General features: G+C 33.5%; 2 protein-coding genes across 2 annotated transcripts; one reads left to right on the forward strand and one right to left on the reverse strand.

The window, feature by feature from the left end:
• Positions 1–8: 8 nt before the first annotated feature.
• LOC133285170 (transcription initiation factor TFIID subunit 6-like) lies at positions 9–8126 on the reverse strand. The gene is made up of 12 exons (XM_061482356.1): positions 7873–8126; positions 7642–7728; positions 6085–6186; positions 5886–5994; positions 5707–5810; positions 5488–5625; positions 5295–5390; positions 3451–3575; positions 2762–2894; positions 1771–1896; positions 1482–1593; positions 9–509 (listed from the first exon to the last, which is right to left on the reverse strand). The coding sequence occupies exons 1-12, from the start codon at positions 7996–7998 to the stop codon at positions 142–144; spliced, it is 1626 nt and encodes a 541-aa protein (XP_061338340.1). The 5' UTR covers positions 7999–8126; the 3' UTR covers positions 9–141.
• Positions 8127–14733: 6607 nt separating this feature from the next.
• Positions 14734–15499, forward strand: LOC133285197 (uncharacterized). The gene has a single exon (XM_061482387.1). It carries the CDS (start codon positions 14808–14810, stop codon positions 15345–15347), a length of 540 nt encoding a protein of 179 aa, XP_061338371.1. The 5' UTR covers positions 14734–14807; the 3' UTR covers positions 15348–15499.
• The last annotated feature ends 4517 nt before the right edge of the window (positions 15500–20016 follow it).

The raw sequence follows: 20016 nt of genomic DNA on the forward strand, positions 1-20016 counted from the left end.
AAGGCAAGTTTCACATGAACCACAAAAGAAAATTATAAATTTTATACAAAGGAGTAAGTTTAGTTTGCTCAAAATTATTATCTATAGGTTATCCATGATCCATCCATAAAGGCATAAACAAAGTTATTATAATACTCCAAGTTACAAGAACATATACATCTCAGGAGCCCGAACGAAGGAAAGAATGCCTTCACCAAACAACTCAAACAGTAACACCGGGATACGACCAGAATTCAGATCATCCTTCCAAACCTGGGCGAGGGCAGCAGATGTCTTCAATGCCTGAGTATCATCCCTGTTACTTCTAACTTCGTCATCTAACGTGGTCTCATTTTTCATCTGTCCAGAAGATGATGATGAGCCCATGATTGAATCAGCTTGAATCCCTGCCTCCCCTTCCTTACGAAATGGAGAGGAATTTGTCAGAACCACACCAACCTCACCATCAGTAGCATTTTTCTTCAAAGGTGGCTGGTGTTCTAATTGCTCAAGGCTTGCCTTGCGTTTATCTTGATAATCAATTATGGGAAGGAGTTAGTATACAAACTAATCATGGAAAAGTGCAAAGCTTATATTTGATACTATGGTTTGGCAAACTACAGACCAGACTTGTGAAAGTCTCAAGAGGACTACTGCATACTTTTTATATCATCAAACCTTTATGAATAACATTAGTAACTAACAACCAAGTAAAAGAAGTTGTAACTGCTGCAAGGTGGTTTGGAAGCATTACTCTTTAGTACATTAAAAAAAAGAAATGCAGCTTAGATGATATCCTAGCAAAGAACTTGGTTACCAGCTTTAGCATATAGTTATCAGCCATTACTGGTCAAATTGCCAGTTACTTTCAATGAAAAGATTTTGTAATTTCTTTTAGAAAGAAAATCTTTCTAAACATGTGAATTCATTATTGAGTACAATAACTTAGAAAGGTTAAACTGAAGAAAACTCCAGTAAATAATATCCAAATGAAAAAAAAAAAAACTAAAATGAACACATTTCCACAAGAAAATGGCTGACATTCAAAAAATGAGTACTTCTAAGTGCATTGGTTTTTTTATATGATGTAGAGCTTCCCAACTCAAACCAAAAATTCACGTGGAGTAGAACATTCTGAAAAGCAATCTATTTACCTGATGAAACAATATAATTCAATTAAACATTTGTATTTCTAATTTCAAATATATTCCTCAATACATGCATTCGCTTTGTTTAAAAAAGAAATCAATTTATTATTTCAACGTCATATGATTTAGTAAAAACAATTATGACCAGATATCACCATTGCTTCGGGTTCAAAAGCTTCATCCCATATTGTCATGAAGATCACTTTCTTTGTGGCTATTATACACATTGGTTTCCATTCAAACAACTACTCAAGCACCAGGTGTCCTCCCTCCTATGAGCAGGTTTAAAAACTATGATAGACATTGCATGAACATTTGACCAGTATTTTCTTGGGCAACAAGTAAAATACTCACTAGTTGAAGAAGTAAGAACTCTTGCATTGGTCTTCCAGACAGCATGAAGAAGAGGAGATGGAAAAGTTGGGAACATCTTTAGTCGATCATATATAAACTGACCTGCAGCACGCTGAATAATACATACAATCATCAGAACATCTTTAGTCGATCATATATACACTGACCTGCAGCATGCTAAATAATACATACAATCATCAGATCAACCATACACTGAGACTGATGTTTTTCAGTTCTCAAAGCACCTCCTTTTTACTCATAAGTATCTGTATCAGTCAACATATCTTACCAGCAAGGCTCCATAAACACGCCAAGCTTCATGCCTTTTCATTTCATTTTTCTGCTTCTCGAGAAGCATCTCTGGTTCAAGAAGTTGCATATATGTTTCAAGATTTGGCAGCAAAAGAAGGCGAACCTACATTCAAATATGCATCCAAAGTGAAGGCCTCAGATGTAAGTATTAAATCTGACTTAAATCAAACAACTAAGAAGTATATCACATGCATGTATGGCTGTTTTGAAATTAGTCAATTTGATCCTTAAAGTTCCCACTTCTATTCAATTTCACTCTCAAGAATGCCATTGCCCATTGGATTAAATAACAAAACCATGTTACTTTTATGCTCAATAAGTTATATGAATAAACATCAAGCATGCAGATGCAGCAACTTACTTTTTCCCGAAATCAAGAATTTAACTAAGGTCTCAATATACTTCACAATATTGAATTTACAATGAAACAGCATTTTCTTCCTAAACAAACATGGGAACCAAATGATAAGTATAACGATAAGCGTATATAGTCAGTACATTGGAAAGTTGTGGTTTTAACAAACAAAATGATATTATGGGACATAATTTTATAGAAATTGAAACCTTAAGGATTAAATTAATCAATTTCGTTTAGTGATCTAATTGATTAAAAAAAGGTTGAGCTTAAAGGATCAAATTTGTTAAGGCTGCTAAATACGAAATTACATTTCTTCCCCTAGTGTCCAACAAAAACTTCCTACCCCAATCTTTCCTATGAAACAATAACTTCTTCTTCCCAGGCACCTAAACAATTTTATTTTATTATTTTGGGTATAAAAACAAATTCCAATCAGCTATTTCTGATACCATGCAAGACAACATTCTACAATACACATTGCAGGGCTAATTTCCAACATAGAATAAATACAAATGTTCTGGTTTATTGATTTTTTCATTCACAATATTTTTATGATTTTTGGTCTTTGACTAATTCCATAATTGCAAATAGCAGGGAGAGGGGCATATACCACATTGGGTCCCAGTGCTCCTAACCCTTGAATTGCACCGTAGTGTTGCGTCAATGACTTCTTGGGATCCAAGAATGCATTCAGCAATGTTTTTGTCAACCGGGACTGTAGATTACTATAAACATGTCCAAACCTGCATAATACAAACATTTACAACATTAATATCTATCAACACCACCTTTATCCCAAACTAGTTGGGATCGATGTTCGATAAACCCAAATGAAAAGACAACACAAACATTTAAAGAAAGACAAATTTGCAATGTAATCAATAAGTGCCCAACAAATAAGCCACACAAAATTTCAAAGTAGGCAAGATACCTAAAGTCATTAACGAAGACTAGATTTCCGGTTTACAATTTAATGATTCAACAGTCTGTAACAAGTTCAACATCTTCAAAGGCCACGGGCAATGCTAGGAAGTTGCTTGAGAACTTAACAAAAAGGATAAGCTTTAGTCATACTGATTCAGTGAATGAAAATTGAAAACATTGTGGTGGGCCTTTGGACTGGACCTCCAAAATCAAGGGTGCATTTCATAGGAAATACACAAGAAATATATTATTATTTGGCTTTGCTACAATAAAATCAAAGAAGCAAACGTACAACGAATATAAAATATCAGGTAAAAATTGTTTCCGTTTCCCTTTATGCACAACATATAACAGGACAGACTGAGTATATCTCACCTTTTGCATATTGAAGCAACCAGGTTAGCTGTAAAGTCTCTAAGTTCCCAATGGTTGTCAGCCAACCTACTTCCCAACCTTTTGGCAACAAGGCAGGTCACAACAGATGGCATCAACTGGTGTAGCTGAAGCAAGAAAAAATGGAAAGAGAAAGAGATAAGAGGTTTCGTTTCACATTAACTCATTCATTTGAACCGAGTTTTTATCCCAACCCTAGTCATGTCATGCCTAAATGCTATTCGTTAGAACTCTTATTGCTTAATATAAAAGTTGCAATTTGCAAACATGGAAAAATATTGTCCAGAGAAGACAAAAATCTTTTTAAATATGTGGCAACAATAAGAACATTGAAGAGTATAAATACTTTACTATTCAGCCATGTATGATCAAAACATAAAGACAGCACTTACATGATTTACAATGAAGTAGGAACCACATGAAAAATAAAAATAAAAAAATTGGTAGTCAAGTATCAGGTGCAACAAGTTAATAAGCCAAACAATTTAATATTCAATACTATATGTCAAGAAGAATACCACTAATGATATTTCCAAATTCGGATAGCCCACAAAGCTCTCTCTCATTATGTGACATCTGTTAGTCCAGTTCTGAATTGGTTTCTCATTAATTTTTACAAGGCTCTACAACCAGATCGTTATGGATCAATTTATTTGGTGTTTTTGGAAAACTTTAGGAATGCCGCTATGCCCTCTCAACTTGGAACAGCTTCTTTATAACACTATCCAGGGTTTTCATCAGACTAAGGAGAAAACGGATTTATGCCTGCAGGCTATATGTTTTTCTCTGGTGTATATAACTGGAGTGAAATGCTGGCTTCTTCAAGAACTCTTCTAAGCCTTAGATATCATTTGAGACTAGACCATTTTTATGGCTTGTCTTTGGTGTTTCTTTTATTGATTCTTAGAAGGAATCTCCCTCACAGATGTACAAAGGGGCTGCAGAGCTTTAGTTTTTTTATGCATTTGTTTATTCTTTCTATTTTTCTTCGTCATGTCTTTTGCTAAGGATAACGCCTTATTTTGTTCATTCCTTTTACTCATTTTTTCTTCTGTCTCGTAATATTTATTATTTTTGTCCAAAAGAGAGTAGCAAGGTGTTGATTAGCTCGAGAACGACCCAATAAATAGTAGAGGAAGACCAAAGGAAACCCTAAGAGAAACAATTAAAATGGACTTTGATCTAAAAGGCATTTTTGAAGACATGGTTTATGACAAAAACACAATGGCATCATTTGATCCATGCAGCCAACCCAACCTATTGGAAAGGCTTTTGTTGCTTTTGTTGTAATTATTCATTCTACTGCATTTTACTACTCTACGTACATATTCAACCAAGATAGCAAACAGCATCTCTATATTTAAAATTATAAAAAATAAACGTGGAAATCACTTTATTAGATAATAAAAGCCATCAAGCACTGACAAACAGGCTGGAACTTCCCAACCTGGCCTGTTTGCAGCCTGGCTGAAAACATGCGAGCCCATTTTTTTATGGGGCCAGAAAACAGGACACCAGCCTGGCATTTGCAGGCTCATGGTCCAGCCTATAGGCCAGGCTATTAGGAAGTACAATAAGAATAATTTTTATTTCTTTTTTATTTGCTTTTAAATTTTCACGGGCCAAATGTTGTTAGGGCCATCTTTATGGAGGAGCAATGAATGACAAATCAATGTTTTCAAGATTCCATGAAGACAACATAATTCCAATTAAAAAACGGTGCACCAACTTTGAATATTAATAATGCTACTTTGCTTATGCAAAGATCATGTTTATGTCAGCAAGAATATAAAAAAATATACTAAATCAACAAGAGGTGAACTTACATAAGGTTCAATATGGATATGAGGGTTTTGCAAAAGGCTACGAACAACTCGCATCAAGGCAAATAGAAGAGGAAAATTATTCAAACCACGAGAAACCTGAAAAGAATGGAGAAGCACACAGTTGTAATGAGCAAGAATAAGGCAACATTTTCTTTCTTATCCACCAACATGATAAAAAGACAAATATTATTACCTCATCAGCTATAAAGCATGTGAAATAAGGAACTAATGGATGAAGTCCTGAATCAGTGGCCAAACTTACTAATGATTCTTTAAAGAGAACTGAATCAGACTCGCTTAAAGTTAGCTCAGCCACTTTATCAAAATACAGCTGCAAGAAACAATAAAACTAACCTAAATAAACTACAGGATGAGAAACAAGATACTCGCAGTGGCATAATAATTTAGATACCTGAAGCTCTCTAGATAGTACATGCTTTACAGGTAATTTGATGTCAACTGGAAGGTTAACATCCTTCTGTTCATGCTTCTTGACATCGGAAGGAGCCAAAATTACTGCAAATAAAATGTTATAAGGGAAAAAAAAATATTCATAAAAGGACCAGGAGCATTTTCTGGTTAGAGACCTACCTTCTACAGGAGCATTTTCTGGAATAGCAGGTTGCACGCCTTCGATGGCAAGCCAGTGGCAAGTAACTGCACTATCAAGGGGTGCTTTTGGTAAAGAAGCTTCGATAACCTATGATTAACACAAACTATAATTTTAAGGAGGTGACGGCACTCCAAGTTTAAATCCAATTCAAGGGACAATGATTGAGTTCTCCCTTACATCTTTTAAGTCTACATCCTTGTCATCAAGATAAAACAAATCTCTGTGTCCAACAGCTCTTTTGAACCGTACAGGACCACCAGATGCAAATCCATATATTGGCTGACATTAAAAGAAAAATATTGAAAATGAGATTAGAAATAAATAATCATGCATTTTTCACAATGAGACATCCTCATAACTGTCCACATGGCAGTTCTAAACTTCTACTATATATCATTCTAGCTGGAAATAGCAGAAAACAATAGAACTTTAGTCCAAGCTATACACAGATCCTTATACTCACAGTCAAGTTCTCAGTCAGTATATAAATAAACATACATCTTCCCACAACTTTGAGTAAGCTGACCAGTTTGAACTATTACGATACACTTCAAAAGTTTCCACATACATAGCTCTCAGATGTGTCTTTTAACTTGCAAAAAACAAAGGATGTTTCTGCTTTCTAAGCTTAAACTTATCTTTCCAAAGATCAAAATACCTACACTACAGCATTTCTAAGCCAGAGACACATGAAAACCAAATAAGCATACAACTTTTATGCAAAACAAAGAAACCTATAAACATACGTCCTTTAACAGTTTTTGGGGGTGCCAATTAGTTTGGAAGAATAAATCAATAACTACCTAATCTAACAAAGATATATGAAGAACCACAGAAGATAACAGTAGAAAACCAATAAACTATTTTTACATTAAAGGCTTTACATGTAAAAATAATGCTTTGCTTCTACAAGAATATAATGAAGACACACAGTTCATTAAAGAAAACTTGTTTTCTTTCAATCACCGATGGATATAATAAGTTTGCACAAAATTCACAATATTCAAAATCCACAAGAGTCATATAGGCCGTAACCCTTTTCTATCTATGCATGTTTTTAAACAGGGTTCAGATTACTGTTAGGCAAAAGCATTGAGTATTTCTTTTGGCCAAACATAAGGGCTCAAAACAAATTGATTATTATCTGCTAGTGCTACCCAATCACTTGCGGTTGACCGGTGAGTACCGCATCACTTATTACTGAAAAGGTTGACCGGTGAGTACCACATCAATTATTACTGAAAAGTGAAAAGAGTATCTTATCATTTATCTTTAGAAGCTCGTGCTGCTTTATGGCTATGAAAATTATAACTTGATTTGATAAATGATTCCAATCATTGCATTATGTAAGCAAAAACTACAATAAAAAATAAAAATAAAAAATCACAGGATGGGATGATTCATCCTAAAGGATGTAAATAGAATTGAAAACTATCATTCCTGCTTAATTGAAAATTATCCATGCTTCGGAAAAAAGTAAATACACAATTAACACAATCGAGAAAGATTCACTTCCTTACTAAAACAACATGAAGAAAGCTCACATCCAAACACATTCAGATCTGATTATGAAATTTAGCCCAAAACAGTGAACACTACATACAGCCAACAAACAAACCCTATTAAATGTGTAAAAAGATAACAAAGATTTCTCCAGAACACCACAAGTGAAAAATGAAAATATTCTGAAAAGCAAACCAACCACTTCAAAACTTTTTTTTTTTTTTTACTTACTTCAACATTCTTCAAGTTTAGTGCAGCATCAACATCATCTGCAGTCAAAGTGATTCTCCTAGAATGGCGCATGCATTTGATTGCCTCCTGAGATTTGAACAAAACTGGGTTAAGAGAGACAGAAGATAGGAGCATATTCCATAGTTCAACTTCAACACTTTTTGTTCAAATTTATTTCTAAAAAAACTCCATTATTTAAAAAAAAGAAAAACAGTTCATAATTAAACGAACCTGCATAATCTGGCGCACGCGGTATTCAACGTCAGGAGCAACACAAAGAGCGACATCAGGAGACAAGTTGTTAATCCCAATACTTTGCGCAATCACCTCAATGGTCTCTTTAGGAACAATGCTCATATTCAAATACACCTCTTGTCTGAACCTTTGGGCTGTGATTCACTGACCTTCAGCCAGAGGGACGCGAATTCGCTACACAAGTGTGCCAGGGTTGATTTCTACTGGGGAAGGGATCAATTTACCCAAAATTTGTGTGTGAGAGTAGAGAATGCGAATGAAATTAACTATTAAAATTTAAACCTAGGAATTAGTGTTTCTCTTTTCAGTGTTAGTTTTTCTGTATCCTCTCTTTTAAATTAAAAAATATTAAAATTTAAAAAAACAACTTCAAAAAAAAAATTAAAAATTATTTAGTAAGTACGTAAAAAGTTTAACTTAAAAATTACTTTAAAATATATATTTTAAGAAATTTTCATTTCACAAAAAAAAAAAAAAAAAAACACAATTTGATAAAGGAAAAGCTTTTATAAAAGCTCCTCCTAAAAATTTTGACTTTTAATTTTCTTCTTTGTTATAAAAAAAAATTCATTAAAAGAGTTTTTCTGGTAACCTATTTAACCTAACTTTTATTTATAAGTAGCTTCTAATTTAAAAAAAAAAAAAATCCAAAATTTAAGCCAAAAACTACTTATAAGCTAAAACTAACAAAAAGAACTAACAAAAAAGGTAAAAGCTATTTGATAGTTACATTTAATTTTTAGCTTAAAAATTACTTAAAAGCACATATTTCAAAAAAATTATCTCTCTCTATTTCTATAGCTCTTCATTTAAAAAAAACACACAATTCAAGAAAAACAGATAAAAGCTTAAAAAAAAGCTTTTAGTTTCTTCATTATAAAAAAAAAAGAGTTTTTTATTATAAGAGTTTTTGTCAAAACCTGTTTGGCCTATCTTATGCGCTTATAACTAGGGGTGTAAATATGTTAGGCTTTGACTTAAATAGGCCAGGTCTGTGTGAAAATTATTGGAAATGGCCTGACCTATTAACCTGTATAGGCCCCGAATTACTAGTCTAGTCTGACCTATATTTAAAAAATAAAAACCTTACCCTAGACTTATTAGCCTGTTTAAACCTATTAAATGTTCAACAATTAAAAGAATAATTAAAATAATATTATTTTATTATTCAAAATTATTAAAATAATAATTTTATTTATTATATTTTAAATAAATAATACGATATAGGCCTGTCTCTAAGCTTATAAGCCTGATATGTACAAAATAGCGTATGACCTGTTTTCTAAATAATTTTTTTTAAAAGTCTTGGTCTGTTCTATTTTACTATATTTAATAGGTCAAGTCTAACCTAATATAGGCTAGGCCATAGGTCCCTATAGGCTGGCCTAACCCATTTACACCCCTACTTATAAGTAACTTCTAAATAAAAATAAATAAAAAAGGATAGAAACAGCCATTAGTTCCCTCGTATTATGATGAAAAAATGAGAGACTTTTTTTTTTTAATTTAAATATTAAATAAACAAATAATAATTTTAACCAAGTTTAATGGGCAGGCTACTAAGGAGAAATATTTTTTATTTAAAAGTACAGTACAAGATTTGTTATTCTCCTCTCTTATTAAATAAACTATTTTTTTTTTTTTTTGCTGTGGGTATTCCCATCAGCTTACCCCAATAAAAATAAAAATAAATAAATAAACTATTTATTCACTAAGTTATAAATAATTCCTGTATGTATCGGCCACACAAACATAGTTTAATGGGCAGGCTACTAAGGTTGATATCAAGGAGTCACTTTTCTAAATTTTTAGACCCTTGTCGCGGAGGATGACTCTATGTCTCTATCTATATTTCATATCTCAGCTTCATATGAGTGTATTTGCTTCACGTACAGCAAAATAACTTATTCTCTCATTGGAGAATTTTTTCACCTATAAATACATTTCTTGTCATTGAAAAAACATTTTTTTACACGTCATTGGAGACAAATTCACCGTGACTCTCCACTAAATTTTGGTCTATACCGTTACTTATTTTATCACAATTATACTGAAATACTACATAACATCCCCTCTCTTGAAAAAACAAATATAGCCACCATCAACGTTGTCAATATCGCGATTAACATCGTGGGATCGTACGATCCTGCGATTTTTTTCAACCCAGCGATCCAAATCGCAAGTGAGATCATTCTCCATCGAGATCATGTGAGATCGACAAGTAAAATCGTTCAATGAATCGTCCGATCTCACCATTTTAACGAATGTGAAAAAAGCCTCACCGATTGGAATTAAATACCGGAGATCAGAGAGAGAAAAACCACATAAAAGAACCTTAAAAAGAGAAGAACAACTATCACAAGAAAGAAAACTTTGTAAGATGGAGATGGAGAGGAGAGCTTCATAGCTCACAGCCTTACACCAGTTTCATCACACTTCTTCTCACCAACACTCACCTTTGTCGTGCACGCCGTTGGAATCGACAACCAGACTAATATGGTCCATTCTCATCACCATCTTCTCTCAAACACTCACCTTTATTGTGGTTTCTCTTTGCCTCTGTTTGTGCTTCTCGGATTCAAAAGAGCACAGTGTTTTTGCACATTTTCCACTTTGTCGCTTATTCGCTACTAGATAACAGTTGTTAGTATAAATGTGAATGCTTGCCACATCATTGCCATGTTGTTGCTCAAACCTTCTAGAGTTTTGTCACGTGACAAGTCTATTCCTCGAGGTAAATAAAAAAGCTTATGCGACCACCAACCTTACGTTACAGCTGTATCAATTAAGGATCATGTAATAAATTATTTTTTATTTTAAATAAAAAACTTAAGATAATATGATTATGTGAGAAATTATTTAATTATTTATGTAATTTTAAATTTTATATGACAGAAAAATATTTTTGCAGTTAATGCAGTTAAATTATCTACATTTACTTCCAAAATAATGTCGTTTTGAGATTAAAAGATTAGAAAATTATAATTATAAAGATTATAATATTCTTGAAATAAATTAAAATTACAAAAACACAATGATTTCTGTCCAAAACGACGTCGTATTAGACTTACTGCACACAAAAACGAACCATTTATATGAACAGGTATGATTTTACGATCGTGTCGTTTGTATGATTTACAATTTTTTTATCCCCTCTTGATCTTAATTCTTCAGTAAGATCTCGATCTTAACAACATTGCTCATATTGCATGAGAGTAATATAAATTTTTATAAATTCATCGATTTTTGTGTCTATCTTTTTTATTTTTCATGTGCTTTCCATTTTCATTTAATTTATGTTTTTCATTTAATTTCCGTTGCTAATTTATTTTTTGTTTTTAAAGTATTTTTCGTTTTCATTTAGTTTATATTTTTCATTTAATTTCCATTAAGGGTATATATTATTATTGTTTTATTTATTTATTATTATTGTTATTAACCGGTTAAGTGTAAAAATAAATCTGGTTCATTGAATTTAAAGTAAACACGTGATATTTTTGTCCTCCGGTAATTTTTCTCTTCTAGTTATATATAGATATAGATATAGACGCTAAAAGCACTAAAATTATTTTTTATTTTTTAAAAAATTATTGAAATAATATAAAGTTTTTAATTAAATTTTGATTAAAAAAATACTTTTATAAGACAATAATAAACGGGCTTGTTAGAGCTGACGAGGTATCAATTAACAAGGAACAAAATTTTAATAAAAGGAGGAGGTTAAATGGAAGCAAATATATCAATTTCATTATTCATCATGATGTAAAGCTGTGGCCATCCAAGGTCATTGCTGGGCTGGTATATATATTAGAGGTATCTGCAGGGAACAAAATGGAGGTTACAATAACGAATGCAAATGGAATACGGTCAACTAAAGAAATTGAGAAAATGCTTCAGGAATCCGAGATTATGATTCCAAAAAGGGAGGGACCAAAAATATATTAGAAATGACCTAAAGTTTTCAAAGAAAGGGTTGATTGCGGAGTTTATGATCTCTGAGTGAGAGGGGAAATAGACAAGAAAACTAAAGGTTCATCAAAAGAGAGAACCATGGTCGTATTTTCGTCACTGATAATTTGCCTAACTATATTGTTTTATTTACGCTCTTTGAACACTGCACCTATTCATCATTGAGCAACCACTGTTCACGGTTCTGGCCATTGCTTTCCTATGAAAATTATACAATAGGCTGTGTTTATATTAATTTTTCTTATGAATCAAGATAAGCAACACAGTTTATACGTTCAACCTACTCATACTCCGTTTATGCAATCTTTATTATTTAATGGGTTTAACGTTTCTATGAATAAGTGAATTATATTAACATTTTCTCTCTCTTCTTATTACAATAAGACTCATTCACTTTTTCTGTAATAAAAGTAAAACAAAAAACAATAAGCCCTTATTGAATGGTTCTATTCGTAACAACTATCGGGAATTTGGTGATTATAGAGGAAGAGAGTTTATTTGTATTTTAAGATTTTAATGCATATGAAAATCTTGCTATCATCGGTTTTGAATAAATAAATATTTTTTATTTTTTATTTATTATAACATTTATTAGTTTATTAATCTTCATGGAAATATCATGACCTTATTTCTAGTTCATTTGGAATGATTGTTCGTTATATAAGAGAGACCACATCGTGAGAGACACATACTTATTTATAATTATGTCAATTACTTAGTTCCTGTTTGAGAGTTTTTTTAGCTTCTCTTTTTTCTTATAATTAGACGCTATGTCAAATAGGTTTTTACAAAAACTCTTATAATAAAAGTAAATTATAATAAAAAAAACAAAAGTCAGAAGCTAACGAGAGGAGTTTTTTTAAGTTGTATGAATTTTTTTTTTTGAAATGTGTTTTTTTTTTTTGAAATGAATAGTTTTAAGTAATTTTTAAGCTAATAATTTTATATAATCATCAAAGAGCATATAATTTTTTTTAGAGTTTTAGCAGTGTCAAACATACATGTGATGATCGTGAAGAAAATTGTGAAAATAATAGCAGAAATAATTATTCATGAGATATTTCGATTGCATGGGACTCGGTGGTTTTAGAGATCAGCCAAGATGCTAGGAAATATGTCTTTGGGGTCGATGATACGTTGAAAGTTCTAAAATAGGTATGTACTAAGAAATAGTACTAATGGTGAGATTGTCACAAAGCATTTGAACAAGGAACAAGAGGCTGGTCAAAGCAATTCAGCTACCTCTGCGAAGTTGGAGATTCAGGAGAAGATGCCCTTGGTTGTGAGTACAAGGAGGTTCAAGTTCAGTGCAGCATCAACAGTGGTTCTCCTAGAATGGCTCATGCTGTGTAAGAGACAGAAGATAGGAGCATGTTCCATAGTTCAACTTCAACACTTGTTTTGTTCAAATTTATTTCTAAGAAAACTCTATTATTTAAGCCAAAAAATAGTTCATAATTAAATGATGCCAAAACCTGCATAATGTGGAGCAGCATTCAATATCAGGAGCAACACAGAGCGACGACACACGTTGTTAATCTCAATACTTTGTGCAATCACCTCAATGGTCTCTTTAGGAACAACACTCATGTTCAATTACACCTCTTGTCTGGAAGAAAACAATTATAATGTTTAAAAGCTTAATTGATTTGAATCAAAATGCAAATCCTAGAACCTTTGGGCTGTGATTCGCTGTCCTTCAGCAATAGAGGGACGCGAATTTGCTACACAAGTATGCCAGAGTTGATATTTACTGTCTACCCGAAAGGATCAATTTACCCCAAGATTTGTGATGGGAATGAAATTAACTATTAAAACCAGAAATTAATTTTCCTCTTTTCAACTGTTACTTTTTTTTGAGTTTATTGGTGGTATCCCAATTATTTTAGTTAAATTATTATGTTTATATGTTTCATGAGAGAAGCAATTATATAATAGAAATTATGATGAGAAAAATGAGATATCTTTTTTTAATTTAAATATTAAATAAATAAATAATAATTTTAACCAAGTTTAATGGGCAGGCTACTAAGGAGAAATATTTTTTTATTTAAAAGTGCAGTAGAAGATTTGTTATTCTCCTCTCTTATTAAATAAACTATTTTTTCACTAAGCGACAAGATTTTTTATTTAATACTAATTGCACATGTAATATAAATCACGGACGGCAATCAAGTAATATTTTTAAAAATAACAGCTTTAAAATTTAAATCGCTTTTGCGTTGTTATTTGACATTTAAAGTGATTCATTCACAAAATGTGATTATGGTCCTGGCATTGAACCGTTTAAGTTTATTTTATTATTAATGTGATTATGGTCCATGATGATCCACTTGATGTTAAAAATTTGAGAATTGGAATTCAATTTTTGGAATTAGGATTTTATTAGGAAATTAGGGTGTTAATTCAGGGATTAGCTGTTTCTTTTTCTTTTGGGGCTTAGCCCTTGCCTTGTACGAAAAAAAAATATTGATTAATTTGCGTCTTAAATTTTTCATGTTGATTAATTTGCATATTTTAGTGTATTGATGTTGAAATATAGTATAATAAAATAATAAGAAATTGAAATAAATTGAATAAAACATGTAGCAACCTAAACTATATTTAATTGAATAAATAGTCACGGTGGTTCACGCCTGGAACTTATAAAATCTCCATACAATTTAATTTAAATTTATACATGCACTAATCTTCCCAGGGTTGTGTCGTGGGAAAGTCAATGTACGAGGTACACTAAAATTGGTTTATTTTTAGTTATTATTTATTTAAATTACATTAAATTAATTTTTTTTGCCCTCTTCTTCAGCCTTATATTATATGGTGAGTGTGAGAGAGAGAGAGAGTGAAGATATCATGTAATATGTGGTACTGGTATGCCAGGCTCTGCTATAGATTATCATTTTCTATATTAATATAGAGACACAGCATTTATCTATAGTTAGATGGTTATGGCAATAGATTTGTCAAGGATCTCTATACGGCCATTCAAGCTAAGCGATGTTGATGATGTATTTTTATGGGCAGGAGATGATAGAGTAACTCAGAATACTAGAATGGAGACTTGTGGTTCAAGGGTAGAGGCTTTGGCTTTCATTAGAGATGAATGCATTCACCCATTGAGAAGGTCAATATGCCTTGATGACAGGTCCATTGGGATTATTTGGGTGCTTCCTTGGCGTGGTGATAATAGTGATAGGTATAAAGCAGATTTGGGGTATGCTTTAGGAGTCAACTATTGGGGCCATGGGATAGCCACCACAGCACTGAAGATTGTTCTGCCCCAAGTCTTCCAAGACTTCCCTCATCTGCGAAGGTTGCAGGCTTTCACTCTTGTAGAGAACAAGGCTTCCCAGAGGGTATTGGAAAAGGTAGGGTTCCATAGGGAAGGACTGCTCAGAATGTTCTTTTATTCCAAAGGGAACTTAGAGGATTTCTTTGTTTTTAGTTTTTTGTCAACTGATGAAATTCCTCATTCAGTGTAGTTACTAATGGAAATAATTGCCCATGGTTTGTTGTTTTTGGGGATGGTTTGGTGGAAACAAGGCAAATCCTATATACGTGTGATGGTCACGTTGTACAATTGGCAGCTAAAGTCATTTCGCTTTGACTAATTTAATAAATGAATTACAGCGCGAGGCGAAAAAAAAAGGAACGATGAGTACTGAGAAGAGCAATTTTTTTATTTTTTTTATTTTTTTGAGTAATTTCATGGGTATCCTCTGACCGTAGCGGAAGATTAATTTCCACTCGAGCATTGTCGGACCTTTTCGAAGGCGGCTCTCCCAAATCTTTCTTTTAATTTACATGACTCGAATTCGAAACCTTTGGTTAAGGAACCCAAATTTCTTACTATTTGTGTCAAAGTAGTTTGGTCAATTTGGTTAAGGTTATTGTGCAAAATGCACAGTTTTATCATTCATTTTTTAAGCAACCTCAAGCCTGACTCTTGAAAATAACTCCACTTTGCACTCCAATAGCAATAGTAGTCTGCAACTGTGCGTTGTTGTTGTTGATGGCTGCTAGTCACGTCAATTTCCAAATCTTTGGGCTGTCTGTCTACAAGAAAGGATCAATTTACTTCAATCTTAATCGTTATTTCATTGATGAGGTTTAATTTATTTGTCGTGTGTGAGCGTAGAGCATGCGAGTGAAATTAACTGTGAATAATTTATTTGTCGTGGCAGCCTAGAGAACGGTTTCTATTTTGGATTGGTAACACTAGCCGGTCCAATGGATCGGCAGCTAAGGCTTATATTGAACGTCAGTGTCATGTATGGCTAAAATGAGACTTTTAAGTTATAAATAAGAATTTTAATCTTTATTGTGAAGTATCTCACTTTCTGTTGAGGTGAGTATACTTTTCTCATATGTATTTGTTGGGTTGTGGAGGAGCTCATGATTAAGTGTGTTTGAAACGTGATAATCAAATTTAAGATGTTAAGGATATATTTGGTAGAGGAGATATTTTTTTTATCGAAAAAAAAGATTTTTAGGAATATAGTAAGAATTTTTTTTTCTGGGGTAAGTTACGAAAAGGTGTTTGGTAGACCATGATATTATATTTGATTGATTATAAAATATTGATGGAAATCTAAACCGGAAGGACAAAATGATCTATCATTTTGAATATTGAATATCTTGTCAGTCATCAAACATTCATTTTATCCGAGCATTTTAGTCTCAAAATATTGTTACGCATTTCTCAGGGAAAAAAATAATACCATGGGTGGATGATATTATTTTTTGGAAATGTGTAGTTAAAAATAAAATGACGAGAAAAATAGTATTCTAAGATAATTTTCACTTCTACTTATACCAAACGTGGGACAAAAAAATTCTCATCCCCACTTTCCCAGCATTTTAATCAAATGGGTTCGCTTTTTCTGCAGTTATTGTAGATAAGTTATCTACAATAAGCCCAATACGACGTCGTTTTGGGCAGAAATCATAATATTTTTATAATTTTAATTTATTTCAGGGTTATAATAGTCTTTATATTTATAATTTTTTAAGATTTCAATACCAAAACGACGTCGTTTTGAAATAAATGCAGATAACTTATCTGCATTAACTGCATAAACATTTTCCCCAAAAACTTATACTAAACCTTCTTAAGACATTAGATACACGGATCCTTTCATTTATAGAGTGCCTACCTAATTTATTCTTAATTAATGTGAGACTTTTTCATTCAATCATTCACATTTAAATTCCTCACAAAATATTATGGTTATTACGACTATTGGAGATTTTTTTTAACCAATAAATATCTCTCTTTAGCTCGAGCTACCTTTTACACATCGATCATTTGTAACTCTACACCGAACCGTGAGGCACCTCCCCTTACACACTTCTGAGCTTTGATACTATTATATTGAAATACTACATGCCTCAAAGTATTACACCCCATCGAGTGCTATAAATCTACACCGAATAATCTCACCGCAAAAACTGTTCAGCCATCTAGAAAGCTCGTGAAAATACAAATATAGCCACCGTCAACTTGGAGTACCACGCAATCAGAGTTTTTGCGTAGAATAAAAAATTGGGTCCTATAACTCCGATCTTTCTGTTTTGTTAACACCAAGGGTTTGTACAATAATCTTTTCGAAATCAATTTCGAAATTTTTTTATTTCCAGAAATAAAAATAAATAGAAAATTCGTTTGGTGAAGTCAATTTATCTTTTTTGTTTTAATCAGTTTAATTTTTATTATGTGGAACAGAAAAAAAAAATTTCTATTCTTTTTCCAGGCATAAAAAGAGAAACCCATGCCTTTCAACCACTATCAACCACTACCATTATCACTACCATCATCATCATTGTAACTATTGCCATCACCACCATTATCATCGTCACCACTACCACTATCATGTCGCCACCATTACTACCATCACCATCACCAATAGTCCACTACCATTGTCGCAACCACTGTTGTCACCACCACCATCACCACGTCATCGCCATCGCCATCGCCACCACTACTACCACCACCATGCCTCCACCACTACCACGCCACCACTGCCACCACCATTACCACCACCACTAGTCCATTACCATCGCCGCGCCACTCCTGTCACCACCACCATCACCAAGTCATCGTTATCGCCACCACCATTGCCACTACTATCACCATCATGCCTCCACCACTAGCACGCCACCACCGCCAACACAATTGTCGCAGCAACTGCCATCACCACCACCACCTTGTCATTACCACCACCACCATCGCTACCATTATCACCATCATTGCCGCAGCCACTGTCGTCACTACCACCACTATGTCATCACTGTTGAGATATTCAAGTGTGATGAGTCACACATTGGTTGGTAATGGGCTAAATGAAGAGTATATAAGTGGAAGGACCCATGAACTCAATGCTTTAAGGTTTTGGGTTAAGATGTGGTGTCGGATCCACTTGGTATATTTGGGCTAGCTTAGCCTATTGGTGGTGGTCCCCCACCACTGGCTTCCATCTGGACCCGCCTGACAGTGGTATCAAAGTCAGGTTGTGCTCGAGCTAGCCTGGTGATTGGCTAGGAGGCGGGTTGAGTACTTGGGCCCTGGGGTACTCGGTTCAGGGGAAGCAAATCAATGGTAGGTTTCACACTTGAGGGGTAGATTGTTGGAGTATTCAAGTGTGATGAGTCTCACATTGGTTGGTAATGGACTAAGTGAAGTGTATATAAGTGAGTGGACCCATGAATCCAATGCCTTAAGGTTTTGGGTTGAAATGTGGTGTCGAACTCACTTGGTATACTTGGGCTAACTTAGCCCATTGGTGGTGGCCGCCCACCGCCACGGGCTTCTCCCTAGACCCGCCTGACAATGGTATCAGAGCCGGGTTGTGCTCGAGCTAGCCTGGTAATTGACTAGGAAGCGGGTTGAGTATTTGGGCCCTGGGGTACTCGGTTGAGGGGAAATATATCAATGTTGGCTTTCACACCTGAGGGGGAGAATATTGAGATATTCAAATGTAATGAGTCTCACATTGGTTGGTAATGGTCTAAGTGAAGAATATATAAGTGAGTGGACCCATGAACCCAATGCCTTAAGATTTTGGGTTAAGATGTGGTGTCGGACTCACTTGGTATATTTGGAGCCCATTGGTGGTGGTCTCCTGCCACGGACTTCCCTCTGGATCCGCCTGACAATCACTACCATCACGCCACCACCATGGAAAGGAAAGTGATGATTTGAAAAAAATTTATACTTAATAAAAAGTATTTTTATTATATTATTTGTTGCGTTATCAAACAAAATTCTCATTCTCGGAATAAAAATAAAATATATTATCAAACACTTTTTTTTTCTCAGACACTATTCCAAAGAACATAAATAGAAAAGAATTTTTTTTTCAAAAACAGTGTGAGGGAAGAAAATGGTGTTCGTACACACCCTAATTGCAGATGTAATATAAATCAGGGACGGTAATTAAGTAATTTTTTTAAAAAAATAACAGCTTTAAAATTTAAATAGCTTTTGCCTTGTTATTTGAAATTTCTAGTGATTCTTTCACATAATGATGAGTTGTTAGTGCATATGTTATATTAAAATTTAATAGAAAAAGCTTTGCCGCCCCTCTCATCCGACTCAAATGATTGAACTAGTTGAATAATCGATCAATTGATAAATAATATCCAAAAGAAAAATAATGGGTTCTCTTGTGGTGATCCTCCCCACGAACCAATTAAGTTTATTTTATTATTAATGTGATTATGGTCCATGATGATCCACTTGATAACAAATTTGAGAATTGAAATTAGGATTTTAATAGGAAATTAGGGTTTTGATTCAGGGATTAGGGTTCTGTTACCCTAAACCTATTAACTTGCGTTTGGAATTTTCCTTTTTGATTAATTTGCAATAGTTTAGTATATTGATGTTGAAATATAAATATAAGATATTGAAACAAATTCAATAAAACATTTATCAACCTAAACTAGGTCTCTTCTTTTGCCTGATATGGTGGGAGAGAGAAAGATAGTGAAGATATCATTAAGTATGTGGTACTGGTAGGCAGTGGCAGAGCCATGATTGTTCAGTGTGAGGGTGAAAATAATTCTTTTTTTGGGGGTAGGGGGGGTTTGAAAATTCTTAAAAGTAAAACCAGTGGTGGAAACCTATAAAGCAGTAACAATTGGTGTAGA

Source organism: Gastrolobium bilobum, unplaced genomic scaffold (genome assembly GCF_033153095.1).
Source record: "Gastrolobium bilobum isolate Gb01-03AN ecotype WA unplaced genomic scaffold, APGP_CSIRO_Gbil_v1 utg7917, whole genome shotgun sequence".
In the NCBI taxonomy this organism is placed as follows: Eukaryota; Viridiplantae; Streptophyta; class Magnoliopsida; order Fabales; family Fabaceae; genus Gastrolobium; species Gastrolobium bilobum.

Excerpts from the sequence above, each read along its gene's own strand:
- LOC133285170 (XM_061482356.1), bottom strand. The coding sequence starts at position 7,998 with ATGAGCATTGTTCCTAAAGAGACCATTGAGGTGATTGCGCAAAGTATT. Across the intron at positions 5,626-5,706 it reads TACTATCTAGAGAGCTTCAG|CTGTATTTTGATAAAGTGGC; the intron begins GTATCTAAATTA and ends TGTTTCTTGCAG. Across the intron at positions 510-1,481 it reads AGTTCTTACTTCTTCAACTA|ATAAACGCAAGGCAAGCCTT; the intron begins GTGAGTATTTTA and ends TTGATTATCAAG.
- LOC133285197 (XM_061482387.1), top strand. The coding sequence starts at position 14,808 with ATGGTTATGGCAATAGATTTGTCAAGGATCTCTATACGGCCATTCAAG.